The sequence below is a fragment of the Chiroxiphia lanceolata genome, chromosome 13, assembly GCF_009829145.1.
Source record: "Chiroxiphia lanceolata isolate bChiLan1 chromosome 13, bChiLan1.pri, whole genome shotgun sequence".
In the NCBI taxonomy this organism is placed as follows: domain Eukaryota; kingdom Metazoa; phylum Chordata; class Aves; order Passeriformes; family Pipridae; genus Chiroxiphia; species Chiroxiphia lanceolata.
The window spans coordinates 19,203,269-19,226,674 of NC_045649.1; the positions used below are offsets into that span (position 1 = coordinate 19,203,269).

General features: G+C 42.8%; 1 protein-coding gene across 1 annotated transcript; it reads left to right on the top strand.

Annotated features, from left to right (window-relative positions):
• The first annotated feature begins 300 nt into the window (after positions 1-300).
• On the top strand, positions 301-23,057 carry GPI (glucose-6-phosphate isomerase). Its single transcript, XM_032700773.1, has 18 exons — positions 301-534; positions 4,883-4,973; positions 5,892-5,960; positions 8,792-8,911; positions 10,723-10,806; positions 10,895-11,041; positions 12,718-12,789; positions 13,779-13,823; positions 14,613-14,666; positions 15,588-15,648; positions 17,164-17,207; positions 17,436-17,588; positions 17,912-18,041; positions 18,412-18,488; positions 19,760-19,888; positions 20,325-20,400; positions 20,483-20,549; positions 22,018-23,057. Exons 1-18 carry the CDS (start codon positions 416-418, stop codon positions 22,139-22,141), a joined length of 1,662 nt encoding a protein of 553 aa, XP_032556664.1. The 5' UTR covers positions 301-415; the 3' UTR covers positions 22,142-23,057.
• The last annotated feature ends 349 nt before the right edge of the window (positions 23,058-23,406 follow it).

Genomic DNA, 23,406 nt, shown 5'->3' on the forward strand with positions numbered 1-23,406 from the left:
GACCGCGGCCCCTGCGCCGCGACGGGGACACCGCGTTCCCCCACACCGGGGGTACAACCCTGAGGGCTCCGCAGCCCCGGGGCCACTGCGAACGCTGAGGGGGCCGGGGCAGGCGGGCGGCTGCGGCTCCGGCTGCGGCTCTGGCTCCAGCTCCGGCTCCAGCTCCGGCTCCAGCTCCAGCTCCTGCCGCCGCCTCGCCCTCTCACGGCCCCGCGGTCGCTCCTCCCTCCCGTCTGGCGGCCGAGGGGATCCCCCCGCGGAGGGAGGGAGTGAGGGGGCCGGGCCGGGCCGGGCTGGGCCGGGCCGGGCGGGGCGGGGCGGGGCGGCCGCAGGAGGCCGATCAGCCGCTATAAGAGCGGAAGCGGCGGCAGCAGCTCCGCTCCCTGTGCTTGGACACCCGGCCCGTCCCGCCGGCATGGCGCTGTCCGCAGACCCCCAGTTCAAGAAGCTGCTGGAGTGGCACAAGGCGAACGCCTCCAAGCTGGTCCTGCGGCAGCTCTTCGAGGCCGATAAGGATCGCTTCCAGAAATTTAGGTGAGGCCCGGGCGGTGCCGCATGCGAGGCCCGGGGCCGGGGAAGGGCCGGTCGGGGCCGGGGAAGGGCCGGTCGGGGCCGGGGAAGGGCCGGTCGGGGCCGGGGAAGGGCCGGTCGGGGCCGGGGAAGGGCCGGTCGGGGCCGGGGAAGGGCCGGTCGGGGCCGGGAAAGGGCCGGTCCCTGCCCGCCCTCGCCCCCCGCCGGGCTGTGCCGCGGGTCCGGGCCCCGCCGGGGTGGGAGCGGCGCGTCCTCCGGCCCCGCTCCGCCCGGGCGGGGAGTGGGTCCCGGGGGCCGGTGCCGCGGCCCCGCCCGCTCTGCCCGGAGCGGTGCCCGGGCGGCGATGGCGGTGGCGGTGCGGCCCGGGCCGGTGGGCGGGGGGTGTTCCCGCAGCCCCGAGGGGCGGCCGCGCCGCCTGCCCTTGACTCATCCTTGCGGGCGGTACGTGCCGGGCAGCACAGCGCCCGCCGCTCGCACAGCCGCACTCCGCGCCCGCAGCCCGCTTAGTCACGACACGCTCCGCGACACGGCCGCGGGCAGCCCCGGCCGCCACCCCTGCGGCTGCGGGGCAGGGTCAGCCCTGCCGCCATCGCTCGCACGGAAATGCGCTGCGGCGGTGATGGAGGAGGGAGTAACAAGTGGGAGCATCGTGATAACGTTCAGCGCCTTCATCTTGTGGAGTGGCACTCGCCGTGTGCGCTGGGGCCTTGCTGAGCAGGCACGTGTGCGGTCACGTTGTGGCACTAGAGCAGCCATATGAAGTGTAATACTATGTAGATGCATCCCAGACTTGAATTTTAAAGTGAGCCTGGGTGATAAAATGACCCGCCGTTCTTGAGTGCTGCGCTAAGACTTGTTGCACGCATCAGGCTTTTCATTAGTGTCCTAGGTGAAGTGATTTTTTTTTTCCCCTTTTGGTCTCCTTAGAAAGTTCTTAAATTGTAATTAAACAGTGCATGTGAAGTCCTGCATACCAATATACAAGAGCTAAGATGTCCTTTGTGTTGATGGAAAAGGTATGCTAAATTTTTGGAGTATTGACTTCACCTGGCTCTTCTAACAGTGATGATGTTACAACTTCTCATGTTGTTAAGGAAATTTGTCCATATTATCTTATACAAATCTACCAACTCTTCACTAATAGAGCTAGTTCTGGTTTCAGTTTTCCTTCTTCTCCAGGATTTTCTTGGAGAAATGTTCTTTACCGAAGCTCTCTATTTCAAATAGCTGCCCAAATCCATGTCCTTTTGTGCTTTCCATAAGTAGAGGAAACAGTTCAAGTGTTAAAGGTTTATGTCATCTCTTGTAATCCTTTCTTGTAATTATTTCAGTCCTGTTTCCTGATAAACCTCCATGTTCTAGACTAGGAGAACTTTCTTAGAGCGAAGTACAGTTGGAGAGCTGATGGCCTGTGTTGGACAGATTTGCTTGTGTACTGATGGCCACTCTGAGCCAGCCCAGCAGGATGAGGGTAGTTAACATCTCTTCAAAACCCAAGTAACCTGGAGGTTTTGGTCCTCTGCAGTTTGCACCTCTCTTCTCATGTGCAGTTAAACTTTATGAATATATTTGTTAGCTCTGTAGGTATTATCATAAAATCACTGACTGTCTCTCTTCCTTTAGAAGGAAAAGAGAAACTTATACCCATGTGAAAGGGCTTCCTGATACTGGTTCTGGAGGAATTTCAGACTGGTGTGAATAACTTTTAATCTGAATATTGTATCTTTGAGCATAGGTATCTATTTAATGTTAATTTATTCTTATTAATGTTATCTATGTAATGTTAATGTTATTGTTAATATTATCACTGATTGCGTCGTGCAGAATTTAGACAGAAGATCCTTTTGTCCTTTTTTCTACCTCACAACTTGTATATCCTATTTTCCTGGTTAGGAGTATAGTCACACCTGTAAGATACATCTTTGGCTTTCTTTGCTACCCAAGGTGGTAAGATATGGTCTGGTAGGAACAGGGGGTCTTAACAACGTGGGTTTTTCACTGGAAACTACTAGTTTTGAAGGGGTAGAAGTGATATGATGCAGCCATCATAAAACTCAGCAGGTAATAGAGGCCTGGGTGCTGATTAAGGTAGTGCTGATGCAAATAACTGTTGCAAGGTATAAAGGAATTACACTGGAATTACACTCCTGCTGGTTGGCTTGTCCATTAGGAAGGATCAGAAGGAGCCTCCAATCTAAATGGAAAAAGTGGTGGGAGATAAAATCCCCGAGGTGCTGCAGGTGAGCTGCTGCTGAAGGGCTGCAGTGCCGCGGGGTGGCCGTGGTGTGGCTGTGGTGTGGCCGTGGCTTACGTGCCAGGGCTCGTGTCCCCCCTGGGCAGCACTGCCCTGAGCTGCTGCAGTGCAGAGGGCACAGTTGGGCAGAGAACACGGCTGAGCTGCTCTTGACATAAAGGGTGGATCCCTTGGTGTAAGGGCTTACAGGGGATTACAGTGGGCTCTGTGTTTTCCACCTGGTGTGTGGGAAGCTCAGTCTGGTGGCTGTTGCTTTGTTTTTGCAGGAAATGTCTGGGGTGGCACCTTTCTGCAGTTTTTTCAAATGAGCAGTGACTTGAATCCAGCCACAACTTCATGGGATATTTTGCCTTCTAGGTCTAGTGAGATTGATTTTTTTTTTTTTTCATAAAAGTAAAATAATGAATTGTGGATGTAAGATATATGTCAGGAAAACAAACGTGAAATCCCGATCTTTTCTTTGGGGAGTAGAACACTGGGAGAGACTATCATCTACAGTTTAATATAGAAGGAGAATTTTAGGAGTTCTCCTTCTCTAAACAGAAGAAATGTTATTATACTAATGGCCTTGCTGTATCATTAGTGAAATGTGTTCAAGTCTGAGATGAGTCTGTAAATAAATTGCATCAGATTTTGAAGACTTGTTCTTTTTTTTCCTCTGTACTGTATCAATGAATGGCAGTTTTGACAGGTGAGAAGTCACAGTCCGTCCCTTAGCCAGCCATATTCCAGGTATCCTTGTGCTGGATGGTCTGGATTTCAGGATTACTGTTTGCAGCCCACTGAAGAGAAGGTGATTAACAACACTGATACTGGTTTTCCTCGCTTGCCTGTGTTCTTGCTTATAAAAGAAACACGGCTCTAAGACTGTGTTTGAAGAGACCTTCCTTCCCTTAGTTAGTGCCTCCTGTATTTGAAGACCAAAAAAGATGTTACTGTGCTTTTCCTGAAGTTAATGAAACCACCAAAATGTTTAGGCCTTGCTGTAATTCCTGTAACTCAGTTCAGCTCCATCTCTCCTCTGCAGAATCTTGCTTGCTCTGTCACGTTATGTATGCTTGGAATAACAACTGTGCCATGGCTTGTCCCTGGGAAGGCTCTTTAGTGGTGACTAAAATAACAGTGCATGTTTCTGTGCTCAGGTATTGAGAAAGAAAAAGCAGGGGAGGCAATGACCAAGGCAGAAACACTGAGACTCGAGATGGCTGCAATCTCCCGTGGGGAGTGTGTGAGCAACAGGGAGAGCAAGATGTGCTATTATAGAAGTCTGAGTTAGTGACTGAACTCAGTTCCTCAGTTACAATAAATGCACATATTTGGTTGGAAAATAGTGCAAAGCAGAAATGGGTAAAAACCCAGTGTTGTAAAGGACTAGAGGAACTGTAGAACTCACACAGACACAAGGATACAAATACAAGCAGGCTCCAGAAATGGACTGCCATTTCTGTGTTTCATTTCAGATATGATATATATTTATATATATATATATGTACTTGTATTCTAAACTGTTAGGCTGTAGCTTGCAGATGATTAGTCGAGTAATTTGGAGACTTCCACTGGGTCAGTGAGGACTGTGAGACTAAACCATGTGCAAATGAGTTTAATTCTGCACAGTAGCTGACAGAATGTTTCCGTACATTAAGTTGTATAGATTTTTAAATTAGGCTGTCTAAAGTCTGTATGAAAGAATGACTGACTGTATTTTTAAGAGGATGTGTAGGAAGACAGGTTAATTTTTCAACAGCAGAAGAAAGTGATAAGCTCCTTACTGATAATATATTAGGAAAAAACTAATTATTACTGGGGAATGCTGGTGGCTCAGTGAGAACAGAATGTGATTGTCCAACTACACATCAAATAGACTTCATTGTATGTGGATTTTCACAAGCAGAAAGTGGACACTAATTCAGTGTGTTGAAAAACATGGTCTTCAATAAAAAGAACACACTGGTAAGTCATTTTTTGCAACTTGTTGGGCAGATTGGTCACTCACATCATCTTTACTAACTCAGTGTAATTAGGGTTCCCATTGTTGTGTAATATGTAGAGGAGCCCTGTTCAGGAAGGTGCAATTAAACAGCCTGTTGGTTTTGACAGCTTGACTCTGAACACTGACCATGGGGATATCTTACTGGATTACTCCAAGAACCTCGTTACAGAAGACGTGATGAAAATGCTGGTGGAACTGGTAATTATTTAAATGTTACATTAATAAACCAAATAACTTTTTAGAAAAGTGAAGGTTTGCCTGCAGCTCACTGCTCTTGCATTGCTTATGTTCATTAGCTCTGGCTCTGAGAGACTGTGGAAGTTAAAAGGCATCTGTGTACAAATCTTGATGCTGTTCAGATTCTTGCATTGTCACCAAGTTCCAAGGCCATTTTTCAATGTGCAGAGCTGTTCCTTGTGCTCACTGAAAAGATGTTTGTCAGTATAAATTCCAGCTGGCATATAGCTCTGTTATTGAGGTCTGCAGTAAAAGAAGAGATTCCTATAAAATTGCAAGAGAAGGCCATGGCTTCTATACCTGCCATTGAAACAATATTTCATATGTCATGCAGTCTTACTTTTGAGATTCATTTGCAGTTGGATCTATTTTAAGAAAGAAGTTTGTATCATTAATTTCAACTTAGCGGGGTGTCCACATTTACAACCCTTCCTTCTTTAAGTGTTGGTTCAGCCAAAGGCTTAGATATATAGGACTCAGATTTTTTAAAAAGGGAAGAATAAACCAAGTAGCCATAGCAAAATTACTGTTACTGCCCTTCAGTTTAAAAAAAATAAACTCTCAGCTGGTGCAAAGAATCGTTAATTAATCCTGTGGCAGCGTGACAACATGGAACTGAGAAATTAATATGAATTCATTGCATCTTGGTCTTTCAGCACCTGTTACTCTGTAACCTCTTGAGGAGACACACAGCATAAAAATACTTGCTTTAAAATGGGAGAATCAGTTCTTTTATCTAGATTCTAGTGGGTCTTTTAATCTAATGTACTTTTTGTTTTAGTCTTATGTTAAATGTTCGTAGTCTTTGATGTAGCAGGACTAGTAGTGCACGTTGACTTCCTGCTATTTTTAAGAGGAATCTGTACTTGCATTTCTCAGGCAAAGTCAAGGGGTGTGGAAGGTGCCAGAGAGCGAATGTTCAGCGGGGAGAAGATCAACTTCACTGAGGTAAAGCTATTTCTGTCCATGGCTCTTTCCCCTCTAGTTGTGCCTGTGTATTATGGATGTTCATGCATCTGTGTAAGCAAAGTCTTGAAAACACTTACTTTAATTGCTCCTTCAAAATGCTGAATGGCTGTAATGTTTGCTGCACTACTTATGGGAGAAATTATTACAGCTCTTACTAAAAAACAGAAGAAAATGTGTGTGAATAATGCTACTCAATCCTTCAATACATACCTTAAATTTTTAGAGATTTTGGTGGTATTTTTTTTTCTTCTCTTCCCTCTTTTGTAGAGAGGAAGATGAGTTAGATCTTGCAAAGGGCATGGAGCAGAGTATTGCATTCCAGGTATCCCTTACATGCTTTTGCCTAATGTCAGTGTTCATAAAGCTCAGTAAAGGGCCTACAGGGTGTGGGTGAGGATTGTGTAAGACTCTGCTTTGGGCTGTGGTGCTGCTTGGCTTTGGGTACGTTTAACAGTCAAGACTATAAACAATCTTGGGAAATTTAGCCATTGTATTTCAGTAAGAGGATGAGCACCTTCCTCTTTTTGGAGGCCTGAAGGTTGTAGTTGTGGTTAAATCTTCACTGAAACATACAGAAAGCCAACTGTACTTTTTTTCTAATATAAAAAATAGGATGAAAACTAGAAACTCAACAGTATGGTGGGTTTTATTAATCTACCTTAAAAAATTAAAGGCTATTTATTATGTTTGAGGCAAACTCACAGAAGTCAGTATTTCGTTTGACTTGGCTATTAACTGCTTTAACTGTTGCACAAGCTGTTTGCTTAAAGTAACTCAGCAGTTGGACATTGTATTGTTAGTAAATGATTCATGTTTGTTAAAAGACACAGTCAGAAACAGATAAAGCTTCACTGGAGAAATGGTTCTTCTTCCTTCTGTATTAATGCCTTCAATTTACAGGTGTAACTAATGAAAAAAGTGGGAAAAGGAAGTAGGGAAAGAGGGTGAGAAATGTTAAATCTCTCAGGAGGGTTTTCTCAGATATTGCCCTTCACCAGCCTCGTGTAACACAAATTATGACAGGGTTAGCCCAGCTCTGACTGTACATTATGGAGTTCTTGTCATTGGCTATGTGAGAGCAGCTGAAATCTGCTCAGAAGGATGTGATTTTCCCAAAAAGCACTTAAACACAGTAGTAAACTGTTGCATTTGGTTTCTGCTGCTGCCTCCCTATTCTACTGCTGTCTTGATAGCACTTAATGTATCAACTTCTTGCATAATGAGTCTAGTAACTTCTGTTTTCTTATCAGGGTGTTTCTTTCCAAGTCAGAAGTTGACTTAGGTTTGAATTTTTTTCTGTTTATATAGAAAATCCAGTCAAGTTGGTTTGGCTCTGTAATAGGATTATGGACAATGTGAAACTGTGGTGAGACATTAAACAGCATCTGTCAAACAGTGGGACCAAACCAAAAGCAATAAGATATAAGGGAGCTGCTTAATGGCAAGAACTGACTTGTCCATTACTCTTGATCTGATTTAGAACATTTTTTAGATTTTTGTCTTAAGTATTTCAGACTTGTCTGTGTTTGGTGCTGCAGGCATTGGCTGTATGGTGTGTGCTGACGTGGAAGTTCTTTATAGTGCACCCAAGTGTGGCTTTGCCAGGTGTTTGTCCCAGATGAGTTAAAACTTGCAGCTTGATATGGCACAAAGAAAGTGCTTTACAAGGTCACTCATCTGACCACTCCTCATGGGGACAGTCTTCACAGCCTGCGTGATATTTGGGAAACACTTTGCTGAGCAGTAGATATCAGGTCAAATCTGACTGCTCCTCTGAGTTAAGACAAAGCATCCTTCAAGCCTGGTAGTGAGCAATATTTACCAAATACTGTTGCATGGCTGAGTGCTGCAAAAAAATTGCCTCTGTTCACCCCAAATTTAAGTGGGTGCACTTTAATTATTAAGTGAAAGAGGCTTTTGGTATTGCAAGTTAGTAACCACAAACTCAATGATTTTTGAGTTAGCATTTGGTATTTAAATCATAACTTGGCAGTTCATATTGTCTGTGTTGTCTTTGTCTTACAATGTCTCTCATTGTAGTGAGGAACAATGAGGTAGAGCAGACTAATTTTTTAATTTGTTCATTAGTATTGACTAACTCCTTCATTCTGGATTAAAGCTGTTAAGCTCTGAAACAGGCAAACCACAGGCCAGGTTTCAGTGCTTTGACTTGTGTGCAACTGTGGAGAATTAACATAATACAGTGCATGCTAAGGTTTTTTTTCTCATAACACAACTACCACCTACTTATCTGGTGTGCAAATATTCAGGCAACATTTACTTGTGGGCAGTGGATAGATTGATGTGGCTATTGTATCCTTCTTTGTCAAAAGTTTAAATTATTTGTCCTTTCCTATGTGAAATGGATAATTGAGGAAGTGCCAGAGAGAATAACTTTGGCTGCTTGTTCTAATAGATTTTTTAGTATTGTCATCATTAAGAAGCAATTTCATTCTTGTCCGTCTTAAGCATGCCAAAATAAAGATCACTGAGTACTGACTATTGCTGAATTCTGAACCTCAATTTCTAAATGCTTTTAGGGGATTTTGAGGTTTTGTTTTTTCCAAGTAAACTCTTGCTTTGCATATGCTGTGCTGTTGTGAGCCCTGTGCACTGATTGTGTGAAGTGAGAGGGTGATTCAGGTAGCTGGTGATGTGTGTATGTGCACACACTGAAAACACTGCCCTACTAATCCCGGTTAATCTAAAGGATTTTGAAGTCTTGGAGATCATACTGCCCTCTGGATGAGGCAGCTGAGGCCTCTGGGTAGAACTTGGAAACAGCTTCATCTTGTTTTCCCTTGTTTCAGAACCGAGCTGTGCTTCACATTGCTCTGAGGAATCGCTCCAACAGGCCAATACTTGTGGATGGGAAGGATGTTGTTCCAGAAGTAAACAAAGTGTTGGACAAGATGAAACACTTCTGCCAGGTATGAAGTACCACCATAGCTTATTTGTCATCTTTGTTCCATATCCAGCCAGGTTCTTACAGGTGTGTTGTGAAGCACTGGCTGTAGACTGGTTCACATGAGTTGTTGGCCTCTTGTTTGAGGTTTACAATAGTTCTGGCTCAGGAGTGAAGTTGGAGCTGGTTTTATTGACTTACTCTTCTCTCTCTGTTCCCAGCTCATTTTTTTCTTTAATGGGCTTTCTAGATCTTGCTCTTTCAGCAGTAATCTTGTGTTTACTTTGGAAGTCTTGTAAATCATTAAGTGCCATTCAAATGTCTCTTTATTTTTTGCTAATTTTTCAACTACTTGACTTCAAGTAGAAACTGCCTCTTAACATTTATGTAAGATCAGGAGAGAGGTAGAGGTTCCCAGCTCAGTTGCAATTTGATTGTACTCTATTTACATAGTTTCTTAAAGATCTTTTGGTTTTAGGTCCAGTTCCTTTGTGATTCTATTTTGTTTGCAGTAGAAGCTCCCTGAATAGTTTTAATGTATTTTAAACATGGCTGGAGGACCTGGACCTGCTTGGTTGCTGTTGTGGGTCTTACCCGGGGGGTAGTGACCAACCTTTAACCTATGCAAAAGGAGCCTGGATTATGTCCAGTTCCTAAACCACAATAACTGCTACTAGTTGGTCTGAATTTGGTACTTTCTTCAAATACTGAGAGGATTGAATGGCTGTAGAAATTCACTGGTTTCTGCCCCTGTAGAGCTTTTAGCTGGTGGAGGTTTTGGTAGTGCAAAACAAGAGTTTTCCCTGGTGCCACCCTCTTGATTGCTCGGTGGTGTCAGTCACCACAGCCTGTGAATATCCATGCAGGAGTATCTTCTCTGCAAAATAAAAATCATGATAAGCAGTTTCCTTGAAAATATTAACAAAGATGCTTGTTTCAGTTGACTGACTTAGCAGGTGGGGTTTTAAGACTGTGGCAACATCATCTACAGGGTACAGGACTGTGTATATTAAAAATGGTTTTTCTGTTTGGAAAAATGAAAAGCTTAAACATCTGTAGGGAAGAAGAGCAACTATCAGCATAACTAAGTGCTTTGTAGAAGAATTGCTTTAGAATTGGGGAATTTACTTAGAAGGATTTATTATGCTAGAAAGATTACTTTTGTGTTTGGAAAAAATTTAATGCAGAGGTGAGAGATGGGCAAAATTCAGTGCACAGTTTGCTACTTAATGGTTGTCATTTTGTTTTAGAACTCTTAGTGAATCTCAAAGAGCAAGAATAGAGCAGAAACTTGTACTGCGTGCTGTGAAGGTACAGCCCAGAAATAAATCCTACTGCAAAGCATTCATGCAGTAGAAAAGCTTTTTGAATGTTTGATTTGCCAGTAAATCTTTATTTCAGTGGTTTTATTAATATTGGTGTCTTCCAGTTTAGTTAGTGAAGTCGATTCCAATAAAAGACACTTAAAGAGCTGCTTCAGGTTCAAATCTTTGTTGCAAATAGTGTAATTCTCAAGATTTTTTCATTTTTATCTATATTTCTCTTGCCTTTGCCAACACTAAATGCTACAGCAGTCCACACAGGAGTAGAATTGGATCTTGCAGTGTGTTTTTAACTGTGTATTAGACTTGCAGCACTTAGTGAAGTGTAATCTCAGACATAAGCAAATATCTGCCTAAGAAGATAGCTCTGAGTGGAGGCCTGAAGGTCCAGAAGCCTGAAAGTTGTCTTGGGAGACTTCCTACAGCAATGCCTGCAAACACAGCCTATTGCCAGGGTTAGAATCACTGGCTTTAGTGTGAGTGTAACATCTCCTTGCAATGTTTCCTGGCACAGAGAGTCCGCAGTGGGGAATGGAAAGGCTACTCTGGGAAGACAATCACTGACGTGGTCAACGTTGGCATCGGTGGCTCTGACTTGGTAAGCTCCTGATTTCTGTGCCCCTGCACATCTTTGTGTGGGTATGTGCCTACAGTGACAATAAAATCTGACTGTGGCTTCTGTCCAGGGTCCTCTGATGGTAACTGAAGCCCTGAAACCCTATTCCAAGGGAGGCCCTCGTGTCTGGTTCGTATCCAACATTGATGGGACTCATATAGCCAAAACCCTGGCTGAGCTCAAACCAGACACCACTCTCTTCATCATTGCATCAAAGGTATGTCTGATACAAGCACTGGGCTGTGACTTGCTCTACCTGTGAAGAATTCAATTAGAACAGAGGTCTGTCCACAGGGAGATCTAGGAGATCTAACAGGGATTATTTCTAAATGGGCCTGTTGGGATTCATTCTAAGCTTGCGTTGCCACTGAAATACTTGGGGATTCATAAATCAAGAGCTGAAAATTACTTAACCTAAACCAGATACATGAGCAATTTCAGGTTGTCTGGGGTGTATTTCTCAATCAATGCAAGTTTAAGTTTTATTCACAACAGTTTGTTTGTACTTCTCTGTGGGTGGAGTGTAGGATCCTCTGTAGTTATTTCTTTGAAATTCCAGATCTTGTCTCATTCCTAAAGGTCCTGTATGTTAAGTGCACTTGTTAAGTGTTCTGGCTTTTTGCATTAATGAATTGCATGTAGTTTAAGACTCTCCATTTTGTTTTAGGATAGTAACAAAATACCTTCACCTAAATCACTTAAATGCCAAGTTCCTTGAGCACTATAAATACTAAGCTGCTTTACTTAGAAAGTACCAGCAGACTGTCTTTACCTCTTTAAGGTGACACTTATTTCTGATTACAGACTGAATAGCTGCCTTTAAGTCTTGCCTTGCTAATAACTGACTCTGTAACCATAATTGGCAGTTCCATCTTCCTCTGAGGAATGGTTCTGTCTGAGCAGAGGGAAGGGATGGAGGCAAACTCTGGAGTTATGTAACTTGGGTTGCCTTCATTTGTAAAGCACAGTAGAACCTTTCTGCTGTTGAAGACAATCTGCAGCAAATGAACATGTGCAGTGCTGGCCTTGGTGCTCATTATCTAATCTTGGCAATGCTGCAGCTGAGCAACAACTTATGGAATAACAAGGAAACTGCACAAAGTAATACTAATGGTTACTTGCAATAATTGAGTCCAGGGATCACGGTTCAAAGGCTTAGAAAACTGCCAGATTGAAAGAGTAACACTTCAGTTTCTGTTTGCCAGACTGTAGTTAGATAATTGGATACATTTGGAAGAGGATGAATGGCATTTTTTCCATAACAGGCTTGTGTTTCATAATGAAATATTTCTGGAGATGGATGAGAGTAGGTTGAATCTAGTGTTCACCCTTAAAGCTAAATTTTGATGGCTGAGTAAATCAGAATGGTTGTAGATATTTGCAAAACTGCATGACTGAACTTCTGTGCACACTTCATGAAGCAGGAAAATGTTTTCCTCTAATCAGCAAAACAAAATTATGGCTAGAATCTTAGCAGAAACGAGTGTTCCTCCATGAAAAAGTAGGAATTGAAGACAAGAGGACAGTCCAGCTGGGTTATCCCATTTTGATGCTTAATTAGTTCCTTTTTAGTTGGGTGGTAAAAGTTTGTTTTTAGTAAAAGACTAAAGTAGAAAACTTAGTCTCAAAGTTTTGCAGAACAATTAGAGGGGTGGGAAGGTAGGAAATCAGGAATAATTGTTCCAATTCCAGATACATGCTAGTTTAAAACTAGGTGGGTAAATCTAGCAGCACTAGTGTTCACTGGGTTAGAGAGTTTGCTTTTTTGTGCAGTCTGGCAGCAGCTGTGTTAGCACGTCTGGCTCTGGTTGTCTGGAATGTCTGATGTTTTAGCATCCTGAAGTTGTTTGTTTTAAGAAGTGTTTTACTCATCTCCTTGTTTTTGCTGTGCAGACTTTCACCACCCAAGAGACCATCACCAATGCAGAGACAGCCAAAGAGTGGTTCCTGCGAGCTGCTAACGATGTAAGTGGGGCTGTTTAGGGGCACCTGACAATGCAGCAGCTTTGGGTTGTGTGGCTCCTCCCTGCTCCTTCTGTGTGCTTTGGAGCAGAGCCAGTGACTGCCCAAACATAGGCTCTGCAAACGCTGTACTTAGATCACTTCAGTGCTTTGTTAGTGACACACTGTTTGTCCAATCAAAGTGATAAACCCACTAGTTTTTCATTATAAATGGTTGTCATGCATTGTTCCCCCAAATCCTCCCTGCTAAGTAATAGAGTGCAGTGTTTGCCTTGGAGCTGGCCAGTGCTGTGGTACAACTACTAATATATGAAAATCCAGGAATAGTGTCTGTGGCATTACCTTTTAATTCTTGGCAAATCCTTGAAAACTAGAAGGAAGCTATGGTTGGAGTGATACTCTGACATTTCTGTGGCAGATGGCTGTGCTATGAATAGAAACCTTGTATTTGGCTCATGCTCTCCTATTTCTAACTCTTACAAGGAAAAAAGCAGATACTGCCTCTTCAGGTAATTAAGATGGTCTTTAACCTGTTCAGTCAGGGTAGCTGTACTTAGTTTGAAAGCTGGGCTTTGAAATTCCTCATTACACTACTGTTGCAGACAACTTTGTTCACCAGAACTGAAAGACCAAAGTCTAAATCTGGAGCTTGAGGTTTATCAGTAGTTCCAGTTGATCATTTGACCCTGGCTGGAAGGGTTGTGCCTGTGCAGCCAACTCCATGTGCTGTGAAGTGCTGGTGGTGGTGTCCAGCTGATAACTGCTCTGAGGGAACGGGTGTGCTGCTCTCCAGAGGGACTGATGGGAATGGGATCTTTGGGCATGCTGCCAAATCCCACAGTCAATGTGAACTACGTGATTTCAAGTTTGTAACACAAAAAACCCTGGTGATAATCAACAGTATTCTGTGTAAATGGTAGCAGATCAGCTTTATAACCAGAAATTAAAATAATTAGTATTTTAGATCTGACTATATTTTTATCTTTATTAAGCCTTCAGCTGTGGCCAAGCATTTCGTTGCCTTGTCTACCAATGCTGTAAGTATAACCAGTCAAGTTTATTTTTTCTATGTACCTTTGAGATGACCTCACTTGATAATCTAATAAGGAAGCCTATCTTTTAAGATACTTGAATACCAAATTTTAGCATTCCTCTTGAGAGGAAGCCTTTTCTCTACTGAAAGTAACCGAAACACTTCTAGAACATTGAACTTCCATTATAGAATGGATGTGTGCTTTTTCTGCTAGAGCTTTAAATCTGAAATCAAGAGCTTTTATACTTGAAATGACTTGTTATTAATGAGTGTTACCTGTAATTGCTTAAGTATGTGTGAATGCAGTTATGTAAACAAATATTAGACTAAACTCCAAGCGAGGGCTGAAGTGGCACAGGTAGTTTGAATAGTGCTCCTGATGAACATAATGTACCCTGATGTGATGTTCTATGCAAATGTATGAAGTGGAGAGACCAATTAGGGAAGAACTGTGTAATCATTGGCAGGCTGTCAGGTGCTGTGATGGGAAATCCATTTCTTCCATTTGCAAAGTGAATGTCAGTCCAACTCTGAACTATATGGCCACTTATATTCATCAAGAAATGAATGTATGTCATTGATTTTTAATAGTGAATAATGATAGATATCCCTGGAAATGAAGATATATTTTTGTGATGGATGCTATGCATTTTTTGAAATAGAGGATGTAGTTGTGGAATTATGTATTTCATAGGTACCCAACTTGTGTTTGTTTGCTGCATATAAACCTTTTTAATACTGTTGTTTTTACTTATGGTGTTCTTACATGCTTTTTTGGCTTTTTTTGTTTTAGCCTAAAGTTAAAGACTTTGGAATTGACCCAGAGAACATGTTTGAGTTTTGGGATGTAAGTAAATATCTAATGTTATGTGATAGATGTTAACTGTTAGCATTTTCTGAAGCAGGTAAAGTGATTCCAACTAGATGTCTGGAAACTGCCAAAGCACCTAAATTATAGTAGTTGTATTCAGTGCACTGAAACACCTGAAAACTCTTAACGAAAGGCAAATTGGGAACGTGTCAGGCAAGCAAAACTCTTGGCCATGACATTAAAATCCTGCGGTCAGAGGTCTGCAGAGGAGCCTTCTGTATTCTTGGCTGTCCAGTCAGCTGTGGAGTAACAGGAGATCCAAGTCTTGGCTTATTCCTCCGTGCAAGCAGTTATTATAAGCTGTGACATTTGACTGCTGGTGTGTGCAGTGTATAAGCTGGGCCTATAAAGGTCAGACATCAGAAATGGGAGCCTACTTTGGTATTTTGTAGCAGATGCAACTTGAAAGTATACTGCCCTTAGTCTTGTCATTATACTTAGTTAGAAACAAGTTGGTTTGCCTGACAAAGTAGGTTTTGAAGCTGCTGTCTGGAAGTGTCCTAGAGTGTTACCTTTCCCTAGCTAGGCTCAGAGTCTTGCTGAAGCAGGCTTTACCTAGAGAGGGGTGATATTATGAAAGCAGTTAATACAAACTGCAAACTTAGGATTTGGATGTGAACCAGAATCAAGGGATCTGGCTCAACACATATGATATAAACTGGACAAGTAGGATAACTTCAGACTTTCAAAAAATGCATACCCAGGGGGTAACCTTAGGGGGCTCCTGTGAGGTGCAGGTTCCCTTGACTGTGCCATATAATGTGTAGTCAACTGTAACCAGAAAGAATATTGATTTTTGCTGATGTCTAAACACATGCTGCTGTTTTGTAATAGTTTGAATAAGTTTGAATGTCAAAGCTTTGCACTTGTCCATCTAAACCAGTCTCTTGTTTGCAGTGGGTTGGTGGCCGCTACTCTCTGTGGTCTGCCATTGGTCTCTCCATTGCCCTGCATATTGGTAGGTACTCCTGGGAGCTCACCCTGCCAAGAATTAGTCTGTTTGCTTCAGGAATATAACTGTGGAATGCTTTAATAATAGTGGATTGTGGATCAGGTTTGGGGTGAATATTATTTACCCAGCCTACTCTGAGTAGTTGGATATTTGTGCTAAAAAAGTCTGTAATGCAATGGAAATGTCAGTACTTTAGTACTGCAAATGCAGCTTTGGAAATCACCCATATTTGGGTACAAATAAATAGTGTCTCTTTAGTCACTTGCATAGCCCAAAGTGACTGATTTGTGTAAAGCCCTGTCAGTGGTGAAAATCAAACCTTGCAACTGCCACTCCTAAGCTTGGAGTGGAGTGTTTAGTACCTGTGAATACACACCCACTAAACACCAAAATCCTGTGTCTCCAGTTCTGCATATGAACTCTGTGCAGTATTCTTAACTGTCTCCTCCTCCCACTAATTCCTTGTGTTCCAGTACTTGCTCATCCTGGCTATAGAGCCTGGTGATTACATTTGTTCCCTCATCACTGCTTTCAAATGTTTAAAGCCTGAAACTATAATGTCATTTGTTTTTCTAAACAAAAGCTAGAATTCCCTTCAGCTGGGGTTAAAAGAATAACAGTGGGTTTGGTGGTTTTTGAATTATATGAATAGGAGTTGTCATGTGTAGAAAAACTTATAAGGGCAAAATAAACCAGTCAGGCACTGACTGTTTTGTCTGCCATAACTGTTCATTGCTGCTGTCAGACAGATTTGGTGCTGACTGCTGACATGCTGGTCTATCTGCACTTCTTCCTTAGACCCTTCATCTCCCACAGCTGCCTTCTGACCATAGGTAGAGCTGCTGCTTTGATTGCCAAACACTTCACCTCCTAATTCCTACAAAAGAATCAGGATTTCTGTCTTTGCAGGAAAGGAAGCTAAAGTTAGTTAAACTATTCCTGAATGAAAGCAAATGGAGGTTTAAATACCCTAATTATAAATCAAAGAAAACTCGGATGAATTGTTGAGAGAACAGGGAAGGGAAGAGGGGAGCCTTTTTCTTTGACAATCTTATTAGAGCTGTTTCTCCTCAGACCAACACACAAATCCCTGTTTTGAAATACCAGCCTTGCCCTGTTTTCTTGGGGGATATCTGTCCCACTGTGAAGTGACTAAATGTTCAAACTTGATGAAAACTATATAGCCTTAAAGCAGGCTCTGTATTAAATGCCTCTGTTTTCCTTCTAGTTGTTCATTCTGTCTGAATGGGGATTTTAGGCAAAGGTTTTTTGAATTATGTTTCATGAAGTTGGACATCCTCTGAAGTCCAGGCTTAAAGCATAAGTAAATGCCTGGCTTAGGGAATGCAAATGTCAGGAGAAGTCAAAGTGCACCTTTAAATTAAGTACAAAAAGTACAGCGATTAGCAGTTGGGAGTCTTGCTGCATACAGGGAATCAAAACTGTTTTATAATTGTCTCTATAAGAAAAATCAAGTTTGAGTTGTAATAGTAAATACAAACTGACTCTTTTCATTGTTAGGTTTTGACAACTTTGAGAATCTGCTTGCAGGAGCCCACTGGATGGTGAGTGTGGAATCCCTGTTCCAGATTTGTTCCTCTTTAAGAGTTGTTAGTAAGGTAACTGAGGGCAGGTTGGTTTCTAAGGTTCAGCTCCTTAGGTCCTCTGAGTGCTCCTAAAACAACAGTGCTTGAGAAGCTCTCCCCGAATCAAAGCAACAATTAAAACAGTATAAGAGTTGGGAGGGGTGACAATTGCTTTATCAGAAGTTAGTTTTCCCTTGTGTCCTGCAGGATAATCACTTCCACACCGCCCCCCTGGAGAAGAACGCGCCTGTTCTGTTGGCCATGCTGGGGGTGTGGTACATCAACTGCTACGGCTGCGAGACCCACGCCCTGCTGCCCTACGACCAGTACATGCACCGCTTCGCTGCCTACTTCCAGCAGGTGGGAGAGCTCCAGAGGAACACGGGGACAGGCCTCTGTCCTGGCTCTAGGACCTGACTGCATGTGCTGGTTAAAACTGCAGTCCCTTAAATTCATGTACTCAATGGCCTGAAGAGACTGATGCCAAGATTGATATCAGCTTATTTGCTCAGTTTACTTTAAAGACGTTTTCCATGTACCTCCATTGCCTTGGTGTCCATAAATTAAGCAACTGTATCCCTGATACTTAGAAAATTTCTCTAGTGAAGCAGTGTTCGTTATAGCTGAAGTATGTGTGGAAACTTGCTCTGCTACTGAGTGATACCACCCTTCCCTTCTTTTAGGGTGACATGGAGTCTAATGGCAAGTACATCACCAAGAAGGGCTCTCGTGTGGACTACAGCACTGGCCCCATAGTGTGGGGGGAGCCTGGTACCAATGGGCAGCATGCTTTTTACCAGCTCATCCACCAAGGTAAGCTGGCACCAGGCAGTGCTGCATCCTGGAATTAAATTCTGAGTGTCTGCAAAGCTGCAGGAGTCTGCAGAGTCAGCACTGGTTTGGAGGTTGGCTCTTACCTAACCTAGCCTTGCGTTGCTGTGGGGCTCTTAATTAGTGGCTTTTGGAGGCTACAAGATGCAGGTTTTACCTACAGTAAGGAGGGTCAAATACACCTGAAACTACTGAGCTGTGTTATTTCCCCCTGCTGTTAATAATAAAAAAGCTCTTTTATAGAACTTTTAGAAGTGACTGAATCTGCCAGTAACTCTGTAAATGGGGTGAGAATTGAGGATTTTTCTAGGACTCTCCTGTTGCAGGGTTATTAACCTGGCTTTTCTTACAGGAACTCGCATGATTCCCTGTGATTTTCTGATCCCAGTCCAGACTCAGCACCCCATCAGGAATGGCTTGCATCACAAGGTAAGTTCTTTGTTGGGGAACCCATATTTCTTATGGCTGAAGGCATTGAAGCTTATTTGGTATTGCAGTGTGCAGTATTTCTGAATGTCCCTTTTAAACTATCCACGTGGGCTCTGTCAGCATTCACAATAGATTTGAAAATATCTAAATCATAATTGCATATGATCTGTAAGAGGTAATACAGTGGTGTGTTTGTTCTTGAAGAAATTACAGCCACAGTTCTTGAGGCAGCTCAGTGGTGTGTCCTGTGGGCCAACTGAAGCTGGAAAGAATTGAGCAATTAAGTATTTGGAGGGAAAATTCTTTGTAGGGGCTGCAAGGAGTGTAATTCTTGCCGAGTAGGAAGAAATAAACTCAGACTTGATGTGACAGCATCTCTGAGGAAGTTTTCAAGTCTTAAACTCTACTAGGATAAACCTTAATCAGTGTAATAGCATGGTTGAGGTGGTGGCTTCTACACAGATGTTCTTAACCTGTACGATTTTTAGTTTAATGTATTGTCTAACTAAGGATTTCCACTGAACTAAGAATTTTATTGAACTTCCGTAGGTGGAAACACGTCCAGGTCTACCACTTAATACATACTTCAGAAAGAGCATGTTTCCTCACTAAATTTTAGTCTCATCATGATTTCAGATTACACAATTGGAATGGCACTTGTAATAGTAATTTTTTGGTCAAGTAACACCAAGTCCAGTGGAAGTTTGAGTATGACTTTGCAAAGGAAGGGGAGTAAAGGTTTCATTTGACTGTAGATACAGTAAGAGTTTATCTTTGGTGTAAACACATGTGAATTTGCAGGCTAACATTAGAGAGGGAATAGGAAACTAGAAACTTGTACTGCCTTGGTAGGGGTTGGTACGTGAGATGCTGTGGGGATTTTCCTGCCTACAGATGAGTAAGTGCATCATAGTTGGTTACCTGTGACTAATCTTTGCACCTGGATTTCCATAGCATGGAATGAAAGCATAGACTGGGCTGGATGAGGTCCTGGTTCCTCTGTTCTCAGTGGGAGATTCGCTGCCAGTTTTGGCAGGGGCAGGATTCTGCAAAGCTTGTCCTGGTTGTCTTTGGATGCACTTTAAAATAATAATTAAGTCTCCTGGCACTCTGAAGTAAAAAGCAATAGTGGGCATCATGCAGCTAAAACTGCTGCAGTGTTAACAAGACTTGTAAGTCCAGACTGGGTCTTGGTATGGATTGGAGCACCAGGTACCACTATTCCAGCTGAGGGAATGGAAACCTGAGCTGTGTTTGTGTGCACCTGCTAGATCCTGCTGGCCAACTTCCTCGCTCAGACAGAGGCCTTGATGAAAGGGAAGACTGCGGAGGAGGCTCGGAAGGAGCTGCAGGCGGCCGGGCTGAGCGGGGAGGCTCTGGAGAAGCTCCTTCCCCACAAGGTACCTGGGCCCTGGCCCGTGGGCTCTCCTGCTGTGGGGGCAGTGCAGCAGCCAGCGGGGGTGGCACAGGGGGCACCTCGGCAGGGCACTCAGAGCAGGTGCAAGGAGCACTTGTGCTAAAGCTCCCTGTTCTGGAGCCTTTTGGGGCATTTCAGGAAAGATGAGCTATCTCAGCACTGCCCCTGGGATATTGCCTTGGTTTACTTCCTGTAGCCCACAGCAGCCAGCAGTGCTGCTGGAGAGAAGTTTGCTGTTGAGTTTGTAATAATAACACATGGAAGTGATACAGTTTTCTGGCTGAAGGTGGTAGTTCTCAGAGCTTTCAGGACTTTGGGTTTACTGCTAATGCAAATAGTTCAGTGAGGACTGTGAGAAAAATATAAGTGACATAAGTTTAACAATATATTAGATGACAATGTAACTCTTGTTTTGAAAGGTCTTTGAGGGAAATCGACCAACCAATTCCATCATGTTTACAAAACTCAACCCGTTCACTCTGGGAGCCATCATTGGTGAGTAAATAGGTCTCTCATCTGCAAATGTTTATGAAGACTTTCTGATCAAGTTTAATGATAAATCTCTTTCTGCTTACAGCCATGTATGAGCACAAGATATTTGTTCAAGGAGTTGTCTGGGATATTAACAGTTATGACCAGTGGGGGTAAGTTTCCTTGTTCTGTTACTTGCATATTTATTGACTATGATATTTCTTAATCTATCCTGACTTAGAGAAAAGACAATTAAAAAAGTGTCATTCTTGGAGCAAATTATTATAGGATAGTTTTAAGGGAAAACGTTTTCTGGAGATAAGTCACTGTGTGCCCTTACTCAGTCGTGCATAGTGACTTTGTAGATGCAATTTTAGCTAAGGACCTGTGTTTAGCTGGATTTAGAAGAATACTATGAATGCAGAAAAGGGGCAGTAATGAGGAAGGTAGTCAAGCAGGCTGAACACATGCTCTGAGAATTAGAAAGGAAAAATATTTTCCCTTATAGAAAGTGAAAAAGAGTTATTTTACCTCTAGAAATATTTAGTAGGCAGTTTGAATAGCATCTGTTAAGCCAAAGACTGACCACCTCTGAGTTTTCCTATATGGAGAGACAAGAACATTCCTGGCAGAGGAATCTGGCATCTGTGACTGAGGGTTGTGGAGCTCCATGTGTCACTGGAATGGACAAACTCCTCACAATGGAAGATTTAATCAGGAGCTAATCAGATTGTTTTTAATCTGCAGTAATAGGAACTGTACAACATACCATATGAAGGCTTAGGTGGAGGGATTGGGGAAAAGGTAAGATTTTTCAGGTGCAGCCTGCCTGTGCTGTCAGGGCTTATTTTGAAGAGCACACTTGCTCTACAGGCATAGAATATCAGTTTACACTAAGCTGTCTCCTTAAAGGCTGAAGGGGTGGCCTTTGTATGTGTGTTCTTAGAGCTATGTTCTTTAAAATATTGTAGTATAACCTGAGAGGGGAAGACTGGCTAGTACAAGCTGTAATGCTATAAACTCTGAAAGCAGGAGGGGGATAGGAGTAAGTACAGCTTATATTGCCACACATGAAAATCTAGAATGGCATCCAAAACTATGGAATGTGGGGACACTGTAGGACCAGCCTAGTTTCTTACAGCAGTTGGACTATCCCAGGTTCTTATCCTGTGAAGCTGTAACTCCTGGATAGCCCTCTAGTGCTGGGGATGCTTCCAGGCCTGCAACTCAGCTGCTGTTTATTGTCTTGGTGCCATAAATTGGTGTTGTGAGCAGTGTCATGGTCAGCAGTGAACAGGAGCGAGCACTGGGGCAGGCTGCATAACACAAGTGAATACTGAGGGGAAAGGACTCTGCTTAACTTCAGAAACAAAACTTTCTCTTTAGACATCCTGTAATTTGAGCTGTTTGTTCAGCTAAGCAGCTGTGAGAACTCCAGTTGTTTAAGAATGGCACTGAGTTAAATACTTTCTCAGTAATTTGTGAGGGGAAAAGCATCATAGTGTTCACTGGGAAATTACTTTTACCAGCATCTATTTTTAATGTAAATGGCTTACAGTAAATACTCTAAGTTGTTAGCACTAGTGTCTTTCTGCTTTTCAGTTCACTAATGTTTTTCTTCTGCTGCTTTTATAAATGCAGAGTTGAGCTTGGAAAACAACTTGCCAAGAAAATTGAGCCTGAACTGGAGTCAGATGCTCCAGTGACATCTCATGATAGCTCAACAAATGGGCTCATCAACTTTATCAAGAAACACAGAGCCTGAAAGGAAATACTTGGAGGACATCGCCAATCTCACCACGGAATACCCAAATCTGTTGTAGTTGTGCTTTTTTAGCCACTTCCAACAAAAATAGCACTTTACAGATGTAGCTTCTTCACTTGTTGCAGTTAATCTTGTTGCGTCAAGTGTTACAAATGGAAACTAGTTTTGTGAAACCCTGAGATTGTCTAGTTGCTTTCTATTTTTGTGGCTGTTAATCTGTAAAGTGCAGCTGGTATATTCCTCAATTCTTGCCCCTCAAGTTCCTTAAAGATGATCACCTACTGATATTAGAAAATAAAAGGTATGATGGATGAGTAAAACTTCTTCACTCTTTATCCTTAAAGTGCAGCCCTAGTAACATTTGCCTCACTCACTGTGTAAGGTTCTCTGAAGCCAAGTAAACTAACTTCTCTCTTTTTGGACTGGTTCTGCTGTAAGCTGGAAACTAGAATGTGTTCAAACAATCAAATCTACAGCTGTAGGTTGTTCAGGTTATACATTTCATGCATTTGAGCAAGATAGAGATTTATTTTTTTTCCGAATGCTACTGTGAAAACGAAAGTTTACTGGTGTTTGGTAGAAGTTTTCATGTTTTGTCTGTAAGCTATGTGGACAGCTATCCAAAAAAGAAGAAAACTGGAGTGACTGATACCAGTTTTCCAGAGTTTGTGAAGCAAAAGGTTGGGATCACTTGTGGAATAAATGTATTTTTGGTATCCTAGAGGGGCAATTTCACACTCTTAAATCAGCATCACTGTCCAACAACAACAAAAAAAAATAGAGAAACCTGTTTGTCAATAAGTTGTTTATCCTCTTTTGTCCTCTACTACTGTTAACCCCTCTTTGCTAGTGGACTGGCATGCTCTGACTATTGTTCTGTAACACCTTTAATAAAGGTAAGACACAAGCATTGAAAGCAAACTGTGATTCTCGTGCCCCCAGCCCTTCACGACAAATGCTGACTGCACTGAGCTGGTGACTCTCAATGCCCATCTTTGTTGCACGGCTTTGCTGGCAGGACCCCTCCAATCTCACTGATATGTCACGCTAACACCTTCATACTCTGTTAGGGATTACGATCAGCTCTGTCAAGCAAATTTTTCTATATAAAATGCGAGCTCAGAAAGAGAACCGACTAGAGGGGAACCATCATGTTTTCTTTCACAGGAGGTTTTAAACCTTTCATCCCCCTGTGCACAGCTCCCTCCTTCTGCAGCGGTCGGAGGGAAGGGAGCGCCTTTGGCGTCTCACTGCTGTGCTGTGCG